The 23,899-nt window shown below is 36.8% G+C and overlaps 1 protein-coding gene across 4 annotated transcripts in view; it reads left to right on the forward strand.

The window, feature by feature from the left end:
• AP2B1 (adaptor related protein complex 2 subunit beta 1) overlaps positions 1-23,899 on the forward strand; it is a 119,156-nt gene that overhangs the window by 12,059 nt on the left and 83,198 nt on the right. For all 4 annotated transcript variants that reach the window (XM_007190197.3, XM_057535475.1, XM_007190198.2 and 1 more), the window contains 4 exons: positions 3,325-3,430; positions 6,230-6,365; positions 8,059-8,304; positions 22,216-22,406. In XM_007190197.3, the coding sequence (XP_007190259.1) occupies positions 3,325-3,430; positions 6,230-6,365; positions 8,059-8,304; positions 22,216-22,406 (679 nt within the window). The remainder of the gene's footprint in view (positions 1-3,324; positions 3,431-6,229; positions 6,366-8,058; positions 8,305-22,215; positions 22,407-23,899) is intronic.

Below are 23,899 nucleotides of genomic sequence, written 5' to 3' on the forward strand. Positions count from 1 at the left end.
TTATCCATTCATCTGTGGATGGACACTTAGGTTGCTTCCATGTCCTGACTATTGTAAATAGTGCTACCGTGAACATTGGGGTGCATATATCTTTTCAAATTAGAATTTTCTCTGGATATATACCCAAGAGTGGGTTTGTTGGATCATATGGTAACTCTAGTTTTTTAAGGAACTTCCATACTGTTTTCCATAGTGGTTGCACCAAATTCTTTTATTTTTTACTTGGAAATAAACATTTTATTACAAGGAGTACTACTAAAGCAATACAGCAATAAAAAGTAAAAATGAAAGTTCTCTCCCTCCCTATTCCTGTTCCTGACGGGAACTCGGTATGTATCCTCAATCTTTTCTATGCATGTATTAATACATATGATTTTTAAAAATTTTAACAAAAAATGATTATGTGAAACAATGCATGGAAATTTGATATTTTCTTATCCTTCCACACATGATGATTTCATACCATCATTTCTGAATTATGGCTGCCAAAAGGCATAATCTCAGTGTAATCATGAGGGAATACCCATGACAGCTGAGGGTGTTCTATAAAATGACTGGCCTGTACTTTTTAAAAATGTCATTATCATGAAAGACAAAGGCTGACCAGCTGTTTCAGATTAAAGGAGACTAAAGAGACATGACGGTAAATGTAATGCATGATCCTGCCTTGGATCCTGGCCCAAGGAGGATGGGGGTAAAATTACTATAAAAGGCTTTATCAAGATCTTTGAATAAGGTTTATAGATTAGATAATGACAATATATCAATGTTAAATTTCCTGATTTTCATCATTGTATTATAGTTATGTAACATAATTCCTTTTTCTTAGAAATTATACACTGACATATTTAGAGCTAAAGAGACATGATGTCTACAGTTTACTTATTCAATGAATCAAAAAAAATGTATAAATATATAAAAAGTATGATAAAGCAAATGTGGCATAATGTTAGCAGATGGGGAATTTTGCAACTTTTCTTTAAGATTAAAATGATTTCAAAAGAAAAAGAAAATGGGAGGGCACACATAGTGGCCTGGAGCACCAGAAAATTTTCTAGAAAGCACAAGCATATTTCTGTCATTTGGAGTTATTTAAGGGTAAACTTCTATTATAATACAGAAAACACCATAGAGAGTTGCTTAATTACATTAGCTACTAGTGCATGGCTCTCAGCCTTGCCTGCACATTGGAATTGCCCAGTGAAGTAAAAGACAGTAGGTGATGTCCAGTCCTACCCCTGCAGATATCCTGATCTCTTTGGTCTGGGATATGGCCTAGACGTGGGGGTTTTTTAAAAGCTCCCCAGAATTTTCTGATGTGTAGCCGAGATTGAGAACTGTTGCTAGCCGCTAGCAATGCTTGGTAGATTTGATTCAGGGGAAAAGGAGGGGGGAAAGATAAGAATTTAATAAAGCTGTAGTATGTATGAGAGATACCTTGCCTCTGTGCTCCTCCTTGGCTCCACCCAACTTCTTGCTGTTTTTATTGCTTATAGCATACAAAAGCGTTTAGCCCCTTGTCATTCATTTTCAGCTTTTTTTCTGATTCTCTTATCATTCTGAAACGTATTTATTTCTTCTGTTAACATTTTGTGTGCTTTGATGACCAAGATGTTTCTATAATAACACAAAAAGATGTAATTTAAGAACTCACCTAATTTTTCAAACCTTCGCTTATAATGGGTCCTGGTAACCTTTTTTTAATTGAGGGATTTTTATAAAGGTTTGAGACTTACAGATGAATCACAGCTGGGTAAATACCACATTTTAAAAAATGGATAGACTGTGTTCCTTTTACTTCCTGTAACACCCACCAGAACTGCCACTGGAGCCTATTCTTTAAATTTATGCTGTTGGAGTTGGAATAATTTCAGTTATATTCTGTTTTGATTCTTCAGCTCCTGCTGATATTCACAATTCAGATTTTCTGAAACCGTGCTGCTTGTCCTTTACTGTTTTTGGAAGTAAATGATGGGAACCCTAAGAGCTGGATTTGGCAGCAGAGGACTTGGAGAAGAGGACAGTGACTCTTTAAAGGGCCCAGCTTTTCTGTCTGTGCTATTTTTGCAGCTGTCAAATAGAAGGGTGATATTTGTAACAGTTTGTTTGCTTTGTTAGCAATGGATTTTGATGTAACAAGCTTTTTTAGTGCTCAACTTCTGTGCTTCTTACCAGTGCATCCTTCCCATTTAGAGGCTTCAGCAGATCACCTAGTTTGCTGCCCCCACTATTTCTATACTGGTGAATGAGGTTAAAATGAACATCAAGAACAGTCATAAAGGTGGAAGAAAATGAGGCAATACTGTAGACGGAAAGTTGAAGTGACAATAGTCAACTTCTTTTTCGTGGTCTTATAGTATATTTTCTTCTTTCTTTTAAAACCAGTTGAGAGTTGTTAACCTTTTTTCTTATTTCAGCTCCTGCTTTCTGAAGATAGGTGAGCCTGGGCCTTAAAATAGTGGTGACAGTCCTGGCATTTCATGGTGCAGGGCCTGAGCAGTCAGTCATTTAAGATTGTACCTTTAGAAATGACTCTGGTTTGTACCATTCTTGAAGCTTCAGGATTATTATTTCTGTTCTTAGATTGATTGAACAGGATAGGGCCTTAAAGCCCATTAACATCTTAAAGTACTAATTAGAGCAGTGATTCTCAACCCTGATTATACATTAGAATCACTTGAGGAAACTTTAAAAAAATATGAACGTAGGAGTTCTACTCCTTGACATTCTGATTTATTTCGTCCAGAGTGGAGCCTGAGCATTGGCATTTCTAGATACTTCCCGGGTAATAGTGTGTAGCCAACGTTGAGAAACTCTGGATTAAAGAGTCGGGAGAAACAGTTCTAAGGCCAGTCTGTCACTTACTCACTTGGTGACCTTTGAGCCTCAGTTCTCTGTGGAGTTGAGAGTAGGTGAATGAGGAGTCTCTTCTGGTTTGAAAACATTGATTTGTGAACCTGTTTCTTGCCTACATTTATTTTTTTCCCAGGACTTTGAAATTCTGACGGGAGATCATCCCTCAGATGCTGTTCTCTCCCCATCGTAGTAAGATATCATGAGGTATCTTTCCTTTTTCCCACTTCTCTGCTTCCTGAGATCTGGCTTACAACTTCCTCTCTGGCCATAACCCCAAAATAGCATCCTTATCAATGGGTTGGTTAATATTCTAGGGATTTGAACTGTACCTATCCTATAATTTTTAAATAATCTTATTTCAGTTGCAGCCCTGCCACTGGTCAGCTGTTGTGGTGTTACTTGCTACATAGTACAGTGTTCTGCTCTAGTTCTCTGATCCTGGGACCTCACCCGTTTGTTGTCTTTTAGGAGAAATCTTTGAATTAAAGGCTGAACTCAACAATGAGAAGAAAGAAAAGAGGAAGGAGGCTGTGAAGAAAGTGATTGCTGCTATGACTGTGGGGAAAGATGTTAGGTAAGGGTAATCTCTTCTGCTTTGCTCATTTTAGACTCTTACTCTATGGCTTTCACTGCTTTTTATTTAAAGCTATTACAGTCAGAACGTATAAGAATGAGTTTGTCTCACTGGAAACATCAGGAAGTGTAGTTGCTTTTATATTAACTCTGTGACTAAGTTTTTTTTGTTTTTTTTAAGAGTGAAACGAGTTTGATTTCACTTGCATACAGATCTAGCATAAAACCTCCTGAGAGCTGACACAGTTACAAATTTGTTGCTGAGGTAGTTTTAGAAGATGATAAAAATATACTGAGAAGCAGAAGCCCATGTGTACTTTAATTGGCTCAAGCCAGTGCCCTCAACTTTACAACTCTGCCTTTAATTGCCGAATTCAAGATGAAAATCAGTGGTAACAAAATCCAAAGGGTCTTTTTTTTTTTTCCCCTCCCTTTTTTCCTGTAATTTAGGAAGACCATTTGGAAATAAATAAGGCTTGTCTGCAGGCCCCTGAGGATTCCCGAGATCCTTTCCATGAAATCCATGAAGTCAAAGCTATTCTTGTAATAATACTTAGGTGTTATTTACCCTTTTCACTCTGTTGACATTTGCATGGCTGGTGCCTTAGTGTGAATTAAGGCAGTGGTGCCAAACTGTAAAAGTAGTCATTGTATTCTTCACCATCATGTGCTTGCAGGAAAAAAGGGCAGTTTCACTTAGGACTGTCCTGCATGAAGCACTAAAAATTTATTTCAGTAAACCTTGAACCTTGAGTTCAGGTCTTTTTAATATTCTGTGTGATGAAATAGGAATTAGGCATAAAGTACTTCTACTGCATAGCAAAGTGTGACGGTTGACTTGAAAAAAAGCCCTTGCGCAACTGTTTGACTTGGGAACACCATTTCTTTGTGAAAGAAAGATTGACAGACAGAACTATAGTTAATCAGACTTCAATATTTGGGAGACATTTTATAAAAAATGAACAAAGTGAACCTGTCACTTCAAGGGAAAAAATTTGACAGTAGATAAATTTCGACTTTAAAGTAAAAATTAGAGTGTTGGAAAACTTGTATCTCCCATCGTGAGCTTGATAGCTTCCCAATAAGAGATTTTTCTGATGAGATTGGTGGTGAAATTAATGAATGTGATTATTTGCTGCTGTATAATGAAATATGCCACCATAGAGAAGATCTACATAACTCATTGAACCAATATTTTCCAAATGACCAGTGCATACATCACAAAATTATGCATGGGTAAAATATCCATTCAAAATAAGTGATAAATGAATGGATTTTAATGCAACCAAGTACAGAAAGTTTATCAATATGGTTTCAGATTCCATATTGTACCTAACTTTTAAGAAACTACCATTCGTGGACTAAAAACAAAAGAAAAAGAAAAACAACCATTTGTCCAGCTTTAATGTATCAAAGAAGAACATCCAGTTATATGAAAAAGCTATTAAAATACTCCTCCATTTTCCAATTTATATACGTGTATGAAGATGGATTTTCTTCTTACACTTCAGCTAAACAACATTCTACAACAGGTTGAATGCAGGAGCACATGTGAGAATCCAGCTGTTTTTGTTTAAAGTAGACATTAAAGAGATTGGCAAAAATTAAAACAATGTCATCTTAATTTAAAAAAATAAGTAAAATAGGTAGATTTTTACTTTAAAATATTTATGTTAATATGAAATGCATTGATTTTCCTTTTATTAGTTGGGTCAAATGCTGCTGATAAGAAATGGATGAGTGCAAGAATGCCAAGTAAATTCCAGCATCTAGTGGTGGATGTAAGGTGTAGTAACTCAAACATCTGAGAAGGTCCTAAGGCTAATGATGACCTTCCTAATGTCATTAAGAAAAGGGGAGTTTAAATTTAAGTGCATTCTATGTCAGGCACAGTGACAGATGCTTTTACTTACAATGTTTTTTATAGTCTTCATATCTTCTGAACTAGAGGTTATTCTGAATTAGAAGTTATTCCATGTTAGAGATCAAGCAGTGTATACTTGGAGAGGCTAAAGAATAATCCCAAAGTCATATAGCTAGTGGTAATGTAGCCAGGATTCTAACCTGGGGTCTGAGTCCCAGTACCTGTTACTGGTCACTTCCTTCATGGGTGTATATATACAATAGAACTTAAATGTGCACATGGCACACACGTTTAGAACTGTTTCATTTTCTGAAAATGGTTAAAATTTTAAACAAAGGCCCCAATTATCTGAGAACTGTTTTAATAAGGAAACTAACCAAATGAGTTCCCACTGGTCAGGGATGGAAGAATATGTGCGTTAAAAAGCATAACATCTGTAGTGCTTTGAACTGCAAAGAATTGATATGAAAAATTACGGGGTTTTTGTGTGACATAGTGATTTTTTAAAAAGTTTGTAAAGATATACACTAAAATATTATATATGAAATGTATGTCCAGGATTTGTTTAGAAATTGTTTAGAGCAACTAGATGGGGTAGGGACTGGGGGAAGGCGAGTGGGTTGAGGTTGTGTATGAAACAAGATCGGGTATGTATCAGTATTTGTTTGCAGCTGGGTGATGGATACATGGGTTCATTAAACTGCTGTCTCTACTCTGAAAATTTTCATAGTAAAAAGTTTTTTAAAAATCTATTTTTAGACGTCTTCTTGGGACCATTATTATAAATTCTTTAGTAATTAATTTCTGTGGTAAGTATTATCACTAGTGGACATTTGTCCTCACATCAAATCACTTTTTAAATTAAGGCTGTTTCTTTGTGTTCTGTCCAACAGCCTGGCACCAACATCTGTTCACTTTCCCTTCCTCTTTTCTCAGCTCTCTCTTTCCAGATGTAGTGAATTGTATGCAGACTGACAACCTGGAACTAAAGAAGCTCGTGTATCTCTACTTGATGAACTATGCCAAGAGTCAGCCAGACATGGCCATCATGGCTGTCAACAGCTTTGTGAAGGTAACTTTTTCCCAGGGACTCAAGAACAGTCTCTTCTACCTCAGAAAACCTTTTCAGAAGTGTCTCTTGGTATGGTTAGTGTCTGCATTGCAAATAAACAACCTCTGTTCCAAAAGAGGGCCTCTAGAGAAGTATTAGCCATTGAGTAGGAATATTCATGATTTAAGCATTCTGTATGCCAGAGTTTGTCATCCAGTTCAGACCATATGGTGAGCCTTCTGTCAGCTGGGCTTGGTGCATCCTTGCCAGGTGGGAGAAGAAAGCCAGGTGAAACCTCACTGTTTTATCTTCCAAGGCTGACAAAGGTTGGGCATATCATTGTAGTGTCAGTAACCTGGGGCTTTACCTATTTTATCTTTGTAGAAATTATGCTTATGGTTCAGAAGTAGTGGAAACTACAGGAGCTACCTTTTAATTTTGTTTTATTGAATAGGTCTTACAATAGTTGATTAACTTTTTTGTTATTGTGGAAATTTTCAAACATATTCAGGTTGAGGGAATAGTATAATAAATTCCTAAATATCTACCTTGTAGTTTCAGTAGTTACCAACCTATGGCCAGTCTTGTTTAACTTGAACTCTCCATACATGCTTTCCTGACCCCCACCTCCTCTCCTACTGGATGATTTTAAAGCAAATCCCAAACATCTTAAGAATGAAAAAATCATTTAATCAGCTGATCATTAAAGAAAGTCCTTAATATTATTGGATATCCAGTTAGAATTCTCCTATCATTAGATTTGATGAACACAATAATAAGGTTGTTCTTATTAGGGTTTTTGTTTTGTTTTGTTTACTTTTTTTTCCTCTGCCTGGAATTTAGTCTACATTAAAAGCAAAAATCAGACAGCATTTCTAAAATTAGCTTCTGTCAAATTGTTTTGGAAAATAAACATGCTTTCTTCCTTCTCATGGAATTTTTGTTCTTTTTCTGTGTTTAGCTACAATGTACAGAATCATTATAACATTTCATTCTTTCTGGTGATTCATAGATGGATGATATCATTGGAAAGAATTTAGTTTACATTTTTTGGAAGTTAACGTGTGCATAGGTTTATAATGTTTAAAGAAATTTTTTAATATAGGGTAGTTTAAGGGGTGTTCCTTCTTGGTAAGTGTTCTATTTGTACTGTATTTGGAGGCACTTGCTGGGAAAGGAGAATGTATGTTAATCAGGATTTCAGAGGGCCCTGTCTGCTGCTTTGCGCAAGGAACTTATGTTGGGCCCAAACCAGCTTCTAGATTCTCCTTTGCTTTCTTGGCTGTAGGCCCCAGATATCCAGCCCTCTTTTCTCCCTGCTTAATATTTGTGGAGTGGGACATATCTTTCCAATTTCTGATTTTTTCCTGTACCAGAATACAAGCCCAAAGCCCTTTTCTGCTTTTAGTGCAGGTCCAACAATGGCCATGGGATGGTAACACCAGCTATCTAAGCTTCTCCCCAGCTCTGGAATGAATCCTACAGGGCATTTCTTCATTGTGTATGTAAAGCAGTTAAATGAATTCCTAGCCTAAACTCTTAAATAGGCAACTATGGTACTTAGGAAAGGAATCGTATGGGAGATGTGGGTTCTGATGTAGAATGAAACTGGAAGCCTACATTAATTAAATATTCTTTAGTTGCTTATATAAACCAGACTGTTTAGTTTTCTGGTTTATGTACACCTGTAGTTGTCAATGATTGTTGTTTATAGGACTGTGAAGATCCCAATCCTCTGATTCGGGCCTTGGCAGTCAGAACCATGGGGTGCATCCGGGTGGACAAGATTACAGAATATCTCTGTGAGCCCCTCCGCAAGTGCTTAAAGGATGAAGATCCCTATGTTCGGAAGACAGCAGCAGTCTGTGTGGCAAAACTCCATGACATCAATGCCCAAATGGTGGAAGATCAGGGATTTCTGGACTCTCTGCGGGATCTCATAGCAGATTCAAATCCAATGGTAATATGTTTCTGCGTTTATAAGAGAGCAGTATTTAAAATGGGTCCCTTTAAAAAGCATGTTTAAAATAAATTTTATCTTTGGGACATTGAGCCATAGGTTAGCTATGTGAAGCATGACTTCGGTGTGTCCCACAGATGTCTGTCTCACGCCCTACACGTTTCTGAGCTGAAAACCAAGTACTAAAATACAAGAGTGTTCTTTTTTTTTTTAATTGAAGTATAGTTGATTTACAATATTGTGTTAGTTTCACATGTACAGCAAAGTGATTCTGTTTTTTATATATATGTATTTTCAGACTGTTTTCCATTATAGATTATTACAAGATACTGAATATTGTCCCCATGTTATACAGTAAATCCTGTTGCTTTTCTGTTTTATTTTTTAATTTTTCTAGGTTAATATTTTTATTTTTTATTAAAAATTGTTTTTAATTGAAGTATAGTTGATTTACAGTATTGTGTTAGCACAGCGATTCATATATATATATATATATATATGTATATACACACACACACACTTTTTCAGATTCTTTTTCCTTATAGGTTATTATAAAATATTGAGTATAGTTCTCTATGCTATACAGTAGATCCTTGTTGGTTATCTCTCTTATATATAGTAGTGTGTATATGTTAATCCCAACCTCCTAATTTATCCCCCCCCTTTCCCCTTTGGTAACCATAGGTTTGTTTTCTATGTCTGTGAGTCTGTTTCTGTTTTGTATATAGATTCATTTGTATTATTTTTTAGATTCCACATGTAAGTGATATAATATTTGTCTTTCTCTGTCTGACTTACTTCACTTAGTATCATATTCTCCGGGTCCATCCATGTTACTGCAAATGGCAATATTTTGTTCTTTTTTATGGCTAATATTCCATTGTGTGTGTGTGTATATATACACACACACACCCTACATCTTCTTAAACCATTCTTCTGTTGATGGGCATTTGGGTTGTTTCCATGTCTTTGTTTTTGAAAGATTAGACTTTTTTAAAAAATTTAGTTTATTTTATGTATTTATTTGGTTGTGCCGGGTCTTAGTTGCGGCTCGCGGGCTCCTTAGTTGTGGCATGCAAACTCTTAGTTGTGGCGTGCGTGTGGGATCTAGTTCCCTGACCAGTGATCGAACCCGGGCCCCCTGCGTTGGGAGCGTGGAGTCTTAACCACTGCGCCACCAGGGAAGTCCCTGTTTCCATGTCTTGGCTGTAGTAAATAGTGCTGCTGTGAACATTGGGGTGCATGTATCTAAAATACAAGGGTCTTAAAGCAAATCTTTGTATCATACTTACCCCTGTATTTGCTCAGAAACAAACCGGTTCTTTCATCATTTTCTTAAAGAAACTTTACCTTAAAGTTTTGGGACCTTTTATTTCTCCTATTGACATTTTTAATTTTGCCTATATAATGAAGGAGAGTAAGTCTCAAAGTGATACATTGGCTCTGCTAGTAACTGAAGTTCATTTGAATTGAGTGATTGGTCATTAAGTATCATTACTGAGAAGATGGAGGAATTTAGCCACTTTCTCTCCTTTTTTTGCCTAAGGCATTCTTTATGTGGAGGTGAATAACATTGAGCTAATCAGTGGATAACCTCTGAATATTTCACTGTTGAACTTTTTGAAAAAGAGAGTTGGATTTGCTGTGAAATAGACGTGTCTCACTTGCAAATTACCTGCTCAGATCTCTGCTTTGATACTTCATTTGGTTCATCTTACTCTTTGGGTAACCTTGGCTTCTATTTATTATCTTTCAAACTTAGTATCAAGGTCAAAAAATGAAGTAAGCCACATTTTAAAAAAGATACTGTTGTTCTAACTACTATCAGGATTCTTTTAGCCACCTTCTAGGCATAGAAGTGATGTGGGTGTATATGCTTAAACCGTGACTTTACAGGGTATAATCACCACCGTCATTAGAAGATTCAACCCTATGTTTTTCACTCAAGCAGCCCTGTGTGTCACCTTTTTAAAAATTCCATAAAGAAATAAATTTATAAGGCAATAGTATCTGTTTTTAGAATGTTTAGCTGGTACTAAGTTGTATTTTTGACATTGCTTTTGATTCACTTTGTTATTTTGAGCAAATGTTCTTGAAATTTTCTACCTGAGGACAGATGAGAAGATTGAAAGTGTTTGGGCTTTGCTCTCCAAGTTTTGGGCATCCAGATGAGCAGAATATCATGTACCCTGTGGAAACTTTTAAAATATTCAGTGGGGCTATGAATGTGGAGTGGAGTGAGGTAAAAATGAGTTCTAGCTCATATAGGCAATTCCAGTTCAGGGAGAAAAAGGCATCTTTACACTAATGTAAATTTTTCAAAGCAGAACCTGTAAAATTAGATCATCAAGGGTAAGGGACTAACTGAGGGTTTAGTAAAGGCTTTTTTTTTTTTTTTTTTTGGTACCCCCGTAGCACTTAGAGATCTTTATCCAAATCATTTGAGAGGATGGAACAATTTCTGGAACAAGCCTAATTTGTCTGATTTATTCCAAGTTTTCATTGTAGTAGAAGGGTTGGCTTTTGTCCAGTCCATAGTACTCAAGTAGTATATGTTTGCCATTTATTTATTTATACTTTTCAATATGGGAATTTTCGAACGTATTCAAAATTAGAGTGACTAAATGAAAAAATGAACTCAGTTACCATCACCAGATTCAATAATTATTAATATATGCCAGTTTGTTTTACCTGTTTTCTTCCCCCATCCCCTATCTATATATAGGTAATTTAAAGAGGCCGCACATGAATGGGTCTCTATTTGAATTTAATGTATCATGATATTATAGTAAACTATAATGCTTTTAATAATTCTTAACCTGTTTTTATACAACAAATCAGGAGGTGACTTGGGGAGATTTTCTTAAGTATTTTTGAGAAAACTTTTAGAGAAAATTTAAGGTACTTGGTAGGTCTGTGAGAAACTGTTTCAGGAATGCCTTATGTTTTATTGTATCTTTATTACAGATTTTCCTAGAACAGGTGTCAGCATTAGAGATTAAATTGTTGGACCTACTCCCCTCTAACTAAATAGGAAATTTTTCTTATTCTTGTCAGACTTCTTAGTAGCAAAACTTTTCCCTGATATTGTTTGACGTCTTGCTAGCAAAGTGCCCAGGATACAGAATTTAAGGAGGCATTCATTCTCAGGTGCCCACTCTACCTGCACAAGCCTGAGAGTGGGATACCTCGATTGCCTCACTCTGTCCTGGCCTTACTTTACATACATTCAAATCATTTTTTGAGCTCTTCATTCTTCTTACTTAAGTGAAGAACTGAAAAGCTTGGACTAAGAGATAACCAACACATATACCCACATGCCTACTTTCATTCTTGAACCCATACTTTTCATCTCAACTGTATGTCCTGTTATTTTGCCAAAAGTATTACAACTGTCTTTAGATCATTGATTTTCCTTTTATCAGTTGGGTCAAATGCTGCTGATAAGAAATGGATGAGTGCAAGAATGTCAAGTAAATTCCAGCATCTAGTGGTAGATGTAAGGTGTAGTGACTCAAACATCTGAGAAGGTCCTAAGGCTAATGATGACCTTCCTAATGTCATTAAGAAAAGGGAAGTTTAAATTTAAGTGCATTCTGTGTCAGGCACAGTGACAGATGCTTTTACTTACAGTGTTTTTTATAGTCCTCATATCTTCTGAACTAGAGGTTATTCTGAATTAGAAGTTATTCTAGGCCTTTCTCACCTTCTGAGATGGCCCACACTCTGTGGAGTGTGTTTCTCCTTAAATAAATACACTTCTTACCTAAAAAAAAAAAAAAAAAAAAGAAGTTATTCCATGTTAGAGATCAAGCAGTGTATACTCGAAGAGGCTGAAGAATAATCCCAAAGTCATACAGCTAGTGGTAATGTAGCCAGGATTCTAACCTAGGTCTGAGTCCCAGTACCCATTACTGGTCACTGCCTTCATGAGTATATATATACAACATGTTTAGAACTGTTTCGTTTTCTCAAAATGGTTAAAATTTTGAACGGATAAAGGCATTAATTATCTGAGAACTGTTTTAATGTGGAAATCCTCGAAATCCTCTTAATCTGATGATGGGTATGAGTCCTATTTTACTGTTCTTGAGGGGGAATTTTGTTCCACTTTTTCAGAAGTTGCTCCACATGGTGGCAGCACTGTACCAGCAAATATCAGAACCTCTTGCAAAAGGAATTAATGTTTCTAGGGTGTTCTGCCTTAGTAGTTTTCTTGTAGCTCACTTTAGAAGGGCATCCAAGACGTGAAAGCACCAGAACATCTGGAGAAATTACTTTAAAATTGGAGGGTAACATGTTGATAAAAATCTGACTACTCTTGGGGTTATGTTGACCTTCAGCTTGCTTCCTGGTAGTATGCCTTGCTACAAGTAATAGGACTTTATTATATTTTCATTTCCTGTCTTTTATGGGGGAATCTCACACACCTCATTTTCCTGCAGTTGTTTTTTACCATTTTATACTTTAGTTAAAACTGACTTTCCATGAAATACTATTTGAAAGAGAAAAGATAGTTTGAAGTAAAAAAATTCTCACTGTTAAGTCCTAGGTTAACCTCCCTGAGTCTGTTTCCTCTTCTGTAGAGTGAGAGGTACCATCTTAGAGAGTCGTTAGGAGTATTAATTGAGCTCTTGCATAAAAAGCATCTGTGAAAGTTCCTGGCTCATGAGAGTTCATGAGATGATGGCCGCTGCTGCCGTGATTATGAAGTAGGCATTAGGCAAAGGTTAACATTATTGCTACAATATTAATGTAAAGGGCTCTGATCCCTTTGATAGCTATACAGGTTCATATGGTAAAATCTTTCTGAGGGAATTAAAGCTAAACTTATTTCCAGACGCAGATTTATTAGTCCATTATTTTGAAAGTAAACATATTCAGAATGAGGAAGCACTTTGGCACGAGAGGAAAATAGCTCCTGTGATTTCTTCACAAATAATCAGAGTTTTGAAAATTCTGTCTCACTAAATTGGTATTTGCAAAAAAGATACACTTTTAGGTGATAGTGATAATTCTCTAGCTTTTGCCCATGCATTAGGATTTTCCCTCCTTACTGCAGTTTTTCTTTTCTCTCTTAGAGGCGTTTTGAGGTATTCCAACTTCAGTTCTTGTTTACACCAGAATCTGCCACTCCAGAGACTCTCTTGACAGCCCCACCACATGTACTTTGCTTTTTGTTTGTGAGCTCAGGTCTCCTAAATCCTTTGGCTCAGGGCCTTAGCCCCTTTGATCTTGTCTTCTAAGCCTTCTCAGTTCTACCATCACTCTGAGAACTGCCCCTGGGAATGCCCTTCTTCCATTGCTCTGTCCTCTCTGTCAAAGCACAGACTACTGAATTAGTTTAAAAAACAAAACAAAAAAAAACCCCAGAAACATATTTTTGTTTGCTGAGGGTTTTTCTGCACAAGCAGCATGCTCTCAGAACTTGGCCCAGTGTGGCCTTTAGCAACGGTTCTAGTTAAACTGCAGCTTCTTTTAATATGAACTTATTTTGGAAAGCTGTTTTATGAAAAATAACATTTTTTTTCTCAGAAAAAGTATGTATTTTAACCATGTGCTAGCCAGCATGTAGAAGCCACATGAGATTATGACAGTGGTTCTCAACTAGGGGCGATTTTGCTTCCCGGGGGACAGTTGGCATTGTCAGGAAACACTTTTGGTTGTCACAACTGATGGGAAGGTTGCTACTGGCATCTAGTAGGTAGAGCTCAAGGATACTTTAAACATCCTGCAGTGCACAGGGAGCCCCCTACAACAACATGAAGGACTGATTTGTTTTAAAAATTTAAATAATGCCTGACATATAGTAAATGCTTAATAAATGACAGCTATTCTTGAGAAACAGATCTAACGTGACGTACTTTCTGATTATTGTAATTTCTATTTAGGCTTTAGAAGGTTTGTGGTGGTTTGCTGTCAGTCTGAGATGATAAATGTTGAAAAACTGAAGTCTCTCTAGATCACTTTGTAAATTTGAGAAGGATTTTTGTCAGAATATGTTTGTTGTCCTCGTGGGCAACGTTAACTCGTCTATTAATGACCTCATTTATTTTAGTACTTTAATTATATGAATTCTGTTATCCCTAAACATATATCAATAAATAGAAGAGTTATAAAGTTAAAATATTATACAGAAGCGAAATTAGAAATGCGTAATGCTCTTCATGCCCAGCGTCCATAAAGGAGTACCAGAGCTGGTAGAATTTTAGGCATGTGTGAGAGTGTCAGTATGTGGTAGGCACTGGGTAAGAATGATGTAGGAGGTAACATGTTCACTCAGTCTGTGTCTGGATGCCCCAAGTAAGTAATGTTGTATTTGGTACTAAAAGATGAGTTGCTGGTAATTTCTGCAGGATCGGAGTGTTGAGTAAGTGGAATCATTGGAGACTGCTCCGTTGTAAGGGCAAGTGCCCATCTCAGTGCTTTTCGGTCTTTAAATTCTTGCAGAGGAAGGAAACAATTTTTGTTTTCCTTTATGATAAACTTTGTGGAGATCTTTTTATGTGTATTCTCACCTTAGGAATTTTAATCATCAGTTTTCATTTTATCAGTTACTACTAACTTAGGTTTTTTTGTTGTTGTTGTTGTTTTTTTAAATCTCATTTTGGGGGCGGGTTTTTAGAGTTAGAGAAAAGTTGCAAAGACCATACAGAAAGTTCTTACATACCTATCTTCACACAGTTTTACTTAATGTTAACATCTTACATAACCATGGTACCTTTGTCAAAACTAAGAAATAAGCGTTGGTACATTACTATAAACTGAAGTACAGACTTTATTTCACCTGTTTCAACACAAATATCCTTTTGCTATTCCAGGATTCAATCCAGCATACCAAATTGCATTTAATCACTTCCTCTTATAAAGAGTTGACTCACTCTTTATGAAAGTATCTCAAAAACAGAAAAGTGCTTTGTAACTGTGAAATTTTTTTTTTTTTTTTTCTGTTGCTTCAGTACTAACACATGGGGGTTAAAACTCAGGCTCTGAAACCAACCAGACTTGGATTTGTATCCTGGTCTGCCATTCTTAGCTTGGTGGTCTCCCTAAACATCTCAGTATCCTCGTCTACAAAATGGAGATTATAAACAGTGCCTCTATCGTTGGATCGTTGTGAAAAATAAAAGAGGGCTTGCAGAGCACTTAATAGTGAACCTGGTATAGAGTAAGCCCTTAATAATAACAAACGTTTCTTTATTGTATAGTGATCGTGGTGCTGGTTATTAATGATTTTAGAAGGGTTAATATTTCAACGGCAAATTTATTTTTTAAAGGTGTTTAATTCTTTTTTTAAATAAAGCTGTTTTTATTATTTTTATTATTTTTTATAATTTAATTTATTTATTTTTCACTGTGTTGTGTCTTTGTTGCTATGTGCGGGCTTTCTCTAGTTGCGGTGAGCGGGGGCTACTCTTGCTTGCGGTGTGTGGGCTTCTCATTGCATTGGCTTCTCTTGTTGCAGAGCATGGGCTCTGGGCTCGTGGATTTCAGTAGTTATGGCTCTAGAGTATAGGCTCAGTAGTTGTGGCACACGGGCTTAGTTGCTCTGCGGCATGTGGGACCTTCCCGGACCAGGGGTCAAACCTGTGTCCCCTGCATTGGCAGGCGGATTCTTAACCACTGTGTCACCAGGGAAGTCCCAAAGATACTTAATTCTTTTGTATACATTATTTAAAGCCAGACATTATTTTTTAGGGTGATTCTGAGGGCAGCTTATCTACAAATGAAGCTAAATCTATTTACAATATTACTTAACACATCATTGCAGGATTACTTTTAAAAGATAATTGTTCAAGGATATGCCTAAAGCAGTTTTCTTCAGCAACTTCCTGAAAACTGAATCTGTTGTACATAGTAATTCAGTAGTGTACCGAAAGATCATGGCTTACTCATTTCTTAGTGTCCCTTTTAAAATGATCTCAAGGCTCTCATTTGGCGGGGGATTACTTACTATCAAAAGGGAGATAATGGTGTGATAATAAATTTTTTGTTTTGTTCATGTTGCAGCATGCTTTTGTGTGATTTTAGGGCTGGTGGGCCAAGTAACTCTTGGCTTCTTAGGAGTGCCTTTTGTCCATTTGTAGATATTTATTTGTAGTGTTTTAGCTTTGTGAATATTCGCATTTCATCAAAACACATCTTAAGCTACTTACGTAAGCCCCTTAAGTAAGTAATGAGTTTTATTGAGTCTAATTTTTAAATCTTACTTGTTACCAGATATTCAGACTTTCTTGCTGTAATGGGATGTGTTGACTCCACTAGGTAGATGTGTTCACTTAGCTTCCTCATTCTGGGAAAGAAGATGGGGAAAAAAAACAGAACATTACAGAATGTCATATGTAGTCAGCATATTATTAGTTGGCAGTCTGGACAGTGTCTTGGATTAAAGCATGACTGTAAAATTAACTGGTACCGTATAGTCATTGTATTCTTTTTTTTTTTAAATAATACATTTTAAAATTTTTATTTATTTATTTATATTGGCTGTGTTAGGTCTTCGTTGCTGCACGCAGGCTTTCTCTAGTTGCGGCAAGCGGGGGCTACTCTTCGTTGCGGTGCGTGGGCTTCTTATTGCGGTGGCTTCTCTTGTTGCAGAGCATGGGCTCTAGGCACGCGGGCTTCAGTAGTTGTGGCATGTGGGCTCAGTAATTGCGGTGCGTGGGCTTCAGTAGTTGCAGCACACGGGCTCAGTAGTTGTGGCTCGAGGGCTCTAGAGCGCAGACTCAGTAGTTGCTCCGCAGCATGTGGGATCTTCCCGGACCAGGGATCGAACCCGTGTCCCCTGCATTGGCAGGCAGATTCTTAACCGCTGCGCCACCAGGGAAGTCCAGTCATTGTGTTCTTAAGGAGATGATAATGACTGAAACATGCTTAGAATAAATGCCCTGTGCTTTAATGTGTTATTTGAGGCAAATCCATAAAGAAGAAAGTGAGATTCTGAACTGTCGCTGATTTTCAAGAGGACAAAAGTATACAAATCACCTTTATTTTCCATTATAATAGTTTTGGTCAGTTATTCTACTGCGTTCAATTTATTCAAGTCTTCAGGGGCAGCAGCCAAAAGGATTGTAAATTGAGCGGGAAAATTGAAGTGTTTGTTCAGAGTGTGACCTTGAAGGTCATTGCTAGAAATGAAAGTCTTCTAAATATAGTTAATAGGAGGAAGTCACTATATTGGGAAGTGCTATCTTTCTTGGGTTATGAGGCTATGAAAATGAGTGAAATTAGAGAGATCATTCAAAGGGACAGGGAAATGTGTGAGAGATTTCTCCTAAAGGAGCTTCTTTCTGTGATACTCCACTCCCAATGTATATCTAGATTTCCTTCTAGAGTTCTTTTTTTACAGGATCATTTTTATTTTAATCATACCCACCGCTCCAGCTTGCTCCTTAAAAAAAAAAAAAAAAAAAAAATGAGGCCTGGGACTTCCCTGGTGGTCCAGTGGTTAAGACTCCACTTGCAGGGAAGAAGATCCCGCAAGCCGCAGGGCGCAGCCAAAAAATAAAAATAAAAAAAGTAATGTCGGGCTTCCCTGGTGGCGCAGTGGTTGAGAATCTGCCTGCCAATGCAGGGGACACGGGTTCGAGCCCTGGTCTGGGAAGATCCCACATGCCGCGGAGCGACTAAGCCCGTGAGCCACAGTTGCTGAGCCTGCGCGTCTGGAGCCTGTGCTCCGCAACGGGAGAGGCCACGATAGTGAGAGGCCCGCGCACCGCGATGAAGAGTGGTCCCCACTTGCCGCAACTAGAGAAAGCCCTCACACAGAAACGAAGACCCAACACAGCCATAAATAAATAAATAAATAAAGTTTAAAAAAAAAAAAAACCTGCAAAAAAAAAAAAAAAAAGTAATGTCAAATTTATGTCCTCAGAATTGCTGCATATGAGACAGGGGTAGCTTATAAATCAGATTTTATAGCTGGATAGTAAATCTTGCCTCTTTTAAGTGCTGCTAAGATGTGATTATCTCTGAAATATATAAAGTAGGAGAATACATTTTTCTCCTTGTAATGTTTTGATTATATTATTCTCCCCAGCTCCGATTTTTCTTTCCCTTTCCCCCATTTGAAGTTCACAGCTCTTGGAACTTCTATAAATGCAGGCGGCAGAGTGATTAGTACTCAGACACTAGAATCAGATACAGGCCTTGAGTTTGTATTCAACCATTTTCCCTTTCCAGCTTTGCTGGCTAAGCAAGTCACTGAATTTCTCTAATCCTATTTATAAATTCATTTTTAAAGCCTATTTCCTTATCTGTAATAGGTGGATTTTGATAGCAACTACCTTAGAGTTGCTGGGAAGGTAAATGGCATAGTAAGTGTTCAGTAAGTTTTAGCTATTACTGTCTTTTATCTCTTTGTCCAATTCTATTAGGTATAGTATAAAGTAAGTCAAAACACAAATTGCTTATGTTAAAAAAAAATTCAGCAGACTCCAAGGGTCCACAGTGAACTGTCAAATTGAAGGGAAGTCTGTAGTTAGGGCAGAGAAAAATTTGTCTAGTATTGAGTGTGATTTTATACACACACATGCACGTGTGCACATACTTTTGTATGTATGTATATGTTTGTGTTTAATATCTGTATCTGTAAAGTATACATATTATATTAGGTCTACAGGGGGTGAGGGTGGGATGGGGAGGAGGAATGTTTCATTGCAGTCTCCCAAGGAACAGAATTTACCATAATTGGGAGGCAAGATGAATTTTTAAAAAAATTTTTGATGCTATGGGATATGTTCCTTTGTAGCCTAGATGCCAGCTTTTTGTAAATCAACCAGTGTGCTGAGAAAACTCACTTAAACCCTATTTATAAATCCATTTTTAAAGCAAAACTTCCTTTAGAAACCCCTTTCTTTCTTGGGAACTCCAGTTTTTCTGAGATTATAATTAAAAGGCAATTGTTCTCTTCATGGCAGTGTTTCCTAAAAGAACTGCCAGTTTTCTAGGGGGGAAAATGTTATGCGTGTTAGTCTTAGTTCAGATTCAAAGTGATGGTACAAGAGAAAGAGACATAACCTTTGTTTTAATACACTAGTAAACCAGGGCAGTTACTGTAAGAGTCAGATTTTTTCTTTTGATAATGAATTATTGTTTGGAGAAGGCTCTCTGGGAAGAGGAAGTAAATCATGTTTCAATACATTATTTTTAAAGTTTATTTTTAAAAAGAGATAATATATGTACTACATTCTATACAAAATTCCAAAGAAACACAGAGACAGGTGAGTTGTCCTGTATACCCCAGCTACCCAGCTACTGTCTTGAAGTCATTCTTTGCCTGCTTGAGATTCGATGCTCATTTTAAGTTTCCATTAGAGTGAGAGAAGCATGGCTTACTGACCAAGAGAACTCTAAGCAGCTCTTTATGGGCCCTCCTCAGTATATTTCTGAAAACCTAGCAGTATGAATGTGAAGATTAGGAGATGAAAGTGGAAAGGCAGAATAGAAGGAATTTTAGAGGAATAGCAGTAGAGTTTTGTTATTGGGGGTGCATCTCCTCTGGTCAGTCATTGGCTCAGTGACCATTTGGCAGTGATCTTTTTTCCCCATGCAGACTTTTCTAAACATAATCACATAATCTGATCTCTCTGGATCTTTTAATTAGATTTACTTTTCCCTGTTTCTTTTCTTGTTTTAATGTGATAATAAGTGAAAATTGCCTGTTTTACCACCAGAACATATACTTCATTAGCTGCATTATATACTTGGTTTAATTTCCAATTACCTGTGATGTTAGCAGAGGAATTCTAATTGTTCATTCTGTTCAACATTTCCTGGTAACAGACCTTATATTTAATTTTTTTTTAGCATTAAAAAAAACTTGACTGGCAGAAATGGTAAGTTGTGACAGGACATTTGTTTTGGATGAACTGGTAACCAAGACTGGGCATGTGTTGGCAGCAAGAGAGGAAAACAGGCATTTGTTCTTCCAGTGTGACATTTTGATCCTTTATCCTGTAATCCAGTGTATTAAGCGTATTATACAGGGGAAACACAGTATCTTTTCCCTGCATGTAAAGCACTGCGATGATGGAGATTATTGTTTCACTCTTCATGCTTTTTAATTTTTACTAAAGGCCATGCTTGATGGTGTGGTTGGCAAACAAAAATTAAGTCAGGAAAGAACCTCATGCATGCTACCATGTGATAGGTGGACTAGATAATCCTTCTCGATTTGTCTTAATAACAATAAAATATTATATCCATAATCATACTTACCAAGTGAACCTTTGATTTTTTTTCATCTTGGAATTTTTTGTCCTGATCACTAAATTATAACTGAAGGTGATTCCATTTGTGGCATCATTATCTTAGTTAATGGATACTGTCATAAACGTATTATTTGATTTAAAAAATCATATTCTCTAGAATTTATCTTCTAGGTAAAATCATATACTGGGATAATCTGCAGAGTACCCAAGTGATGTGGATATTAAAATCAATAGCTAAACTGTAACCATTATGTTTCTTCTCTTGCTAGCAATAGGATAATCATACAACTCTTAGTTTCTCAAGCTTTTTAGTAAGAACTAAAAATGAGTTGACATTTTTGAGAATCTTTTCAATATACATAATTAATGAAGCTGCTACCTGTTGCATCTCATTTATGCTTACAGAATATTTATATATAGCCTTCCTGTGCTAATATTTAGCGACAGCTGAGAGCCTCACTGCAAAATGTGGTTTTAAATTCATTTGTACAGAGCTATAGTTTTTTGTCTGTTTTGTTTATTTTTGGGTGTTTTTATAATCTTAAAATTACTTTAAACATTCATTGGTTGTAGATTTCTTAGTTAAATTAGACATAATCTGTAATTTTGATAAAGTGTCCACTTTTTTTTCTTGCAGCTAGTACGGATTTCTGGGTCTGTAAGTCAGGATACAAGTATACTTTCTTATATTTGGTAGCAATTTTTCATTTATCATACTGCCTGAGTTAAGGATACATTTGAGGTACCATATTTCATCGATTCTAAGATGCATTATTATTTCCTGTATTACGTAGAAAGAAAAATACCTCCTATTAAACTGACATGCCGTTGATTATTAAATATATCCGAACTTCAGAGATGTTAATATGAAAAACTGTGCAACTTAGTCTTGATGAATTATGGTAATATTACCACCTTAACTTTGTATAAGGCTTTGTAGAAAGCACTTATACCTAAGTCATCTGATTTTATAAACTAAAGCTAATTTGTGAGGTGGATTAAATTATCCCATTTTCAGATGAGGAAATTGAATTTCAGGGAGATTATGTGCTTTCCCAACATCATGTTACAGTGAACTATGGTTTCAAGGTCACATTTTCTTACTCTGAGACTTAAGGTGTGATTGGCACCTGAAGTATCACCTCCCCACCCCCCAGTACATGCACACCCATACACCTATAAAATTGTTTGGCCTAGATTTTTCTTTCCATTGCCTAATGTACACGTTTCATATTTAAGCTTCACTGTTTTGTGTTTTTTGTTTTGTTTTGGCTGCGAGGCATGTGGGATCTTAGTTCCCCAACCAGGGATTGAACCCATGCCCCCCTGCAGTGGAAGCACGGGTCTTAACCACTGGACTGCCAGGGAAGTCCCTAACCTTCACTTCTTTTACAACTGTTCATGTGTCTTAATTCTACTGATAGTTTTGACTACTATTAAAATTATTAATGTTTTAATAGTAAATCATGAGGGACTCTCTGCTAATATGTGAGTTGTTTTAATTCTGTGTTGCCTGACCATGAGGAAGCTATATATGCCATCATTGGTGGTTTATTATACGTTTTGAAAGCAGTATATCTCTTTCTAGCTGACTGGATAAAATGTTCAGGAACGGTTATGAATTGAGATCTATGAAGTGATCCAGAGAAATAGTTGTACTGTTCTTGACAAATCAAGGTCATATCTGCTTCTTTCCCAGGTGGTGGCTAATGCTGTAGCAGCATTATCTGAAATCAGTGAATCTCACCCAAACAGCAACTTACTCGATCTGAATCCACAGAACATTAATAAGCTACTGACAGCCCTGAATGAGTGCACCGAATGGGGCCAGATTTTCATCCTGGACTGCCTGTCTAATTACAACCCTAAAGATGACCGGGAGGCTCAGAGGTCAGTCTGTTTTTCTGGATAGTATCTAGGAGTCTTGCCTGGTTCAATAAGTTCTAGTAAGTCTGTATTAGAATAAGGGTCTGTTACGTTGAGAAAATCAGTGGCTTACGGGATAGATATTGCTATCCCGTGGTATTTTCTCAGTGTATTTAGGAACATTTTAGGTGGTAGAGTAAACCATGCAAAAATAGCTCTTCCTAAGAGGAGATGTGTATTTTTCATTTCTTTTTTGAACAGTATAGTTACAACCCTCTGAAAAAACTCTCCCTCATCATGGTCTCACATCTCCCATACAGCAATGCCTAGCCATTTGGCAAACAAAGGTTTTTTGAGTGTCTCTCACTGTAGTAACAAAATTTTCGTTCTTTTAGATACATAGTAAGTGGCTTGATACTAGTTATTGAGCTGGCTTATAATTAGTACTAGAGAAACTGTGTTGGAGCCAGCAAAATGTATGATGTCTTCCGTTAGATATAGGAATCACATCAGTCTGAATTTGGAGAAGATTTTGGAAGGCACACCTGGATTGTTCTGCTCAGCTCTCTACCACTTTAGTGTTGCAGATTTTCTTTGACTATCAGATACTACTAAATTTCATATACACATACATACATTTTAGTTTACAGAATTGGAGGTATCATCCGTTTTTATTGAACATTTTGTGTATATAGGCACTGTACTAGGCAAAATAATTCTGAAGAATTGTTGGCTCTCCATTTTAATTATGGTAGATAGGAACCTTCCTTGCCCGGCTAAAGCTCGAGCTACTATAATGTGAGTGCTCTTCACTTGTCTGGGAAATTGTTCCCTCTGGATTTAACCAAAGCTCACCCTGATAGTTTCTTTCCATCACTGAAAGTACAAATATCTTCTGGAAAGAACTTTACATACAATTTTATTTTCTCTTGGTCATTGACATCTCACACTCATTCACTCAGCAAATATTTATTGAGCCCATGCTGTATGCCAGGCATTGTTCTAGGCTCTGAGGATATAGCAGTGGACAAACAAAAATCATAGCTCTTATGGAACACTTATTCTGAGGGATAGGGCAGAAGTATATATAATATGTATACGTAATACAGCATATAATAGGTCAGATGATGATAAGTGCTAACAAGAAAGATAAAGTAAGGAAGAGATCTAACAAATGCTTGGTGGTCAGGAAAGGTCTCCCTGAGAAGGTAGCGTTTGTATAAAGACCTAAAGGAGGTCAGGGAGTCAGCCAAGTAGATACAGGAGGAAGGGAGAAAAACACAGCTTACTTATCTTGTGTCCTTAACTGAGTCAGCTAGCCACTCACATTGCCTAAGAGCTATAAAAATTAGGTTAATTTCTGAAGAACCCTCAACAGATAACTAAATATTCTATATTTTATGAGACATTTAAGTGTAGGTGGCAGGGACTAGGAGAAGGGGATGAGGTTGAGAGAGTATTGCAGTGGTATTGTGTTGTTAAAAACAAACAAACAAACACCCTTTCCGAGATTCCCT

Source organism: Balaenoptera acutorostrata, chromosome 20 (assembly GCF_949987535.1).
Source record: "Balaenoptera acutorostrata chromosome 20, mBalAcu1.1, whole genome shotgun sequence".
NCBI classification, from domain to species: domain Eukaryota; kingdom Metazoa; phylum Chordata; class Mammalia; order Artiodactyla; family Balaenopteridae; genus Balaenoptera; species Balaenoptera acutorostrata.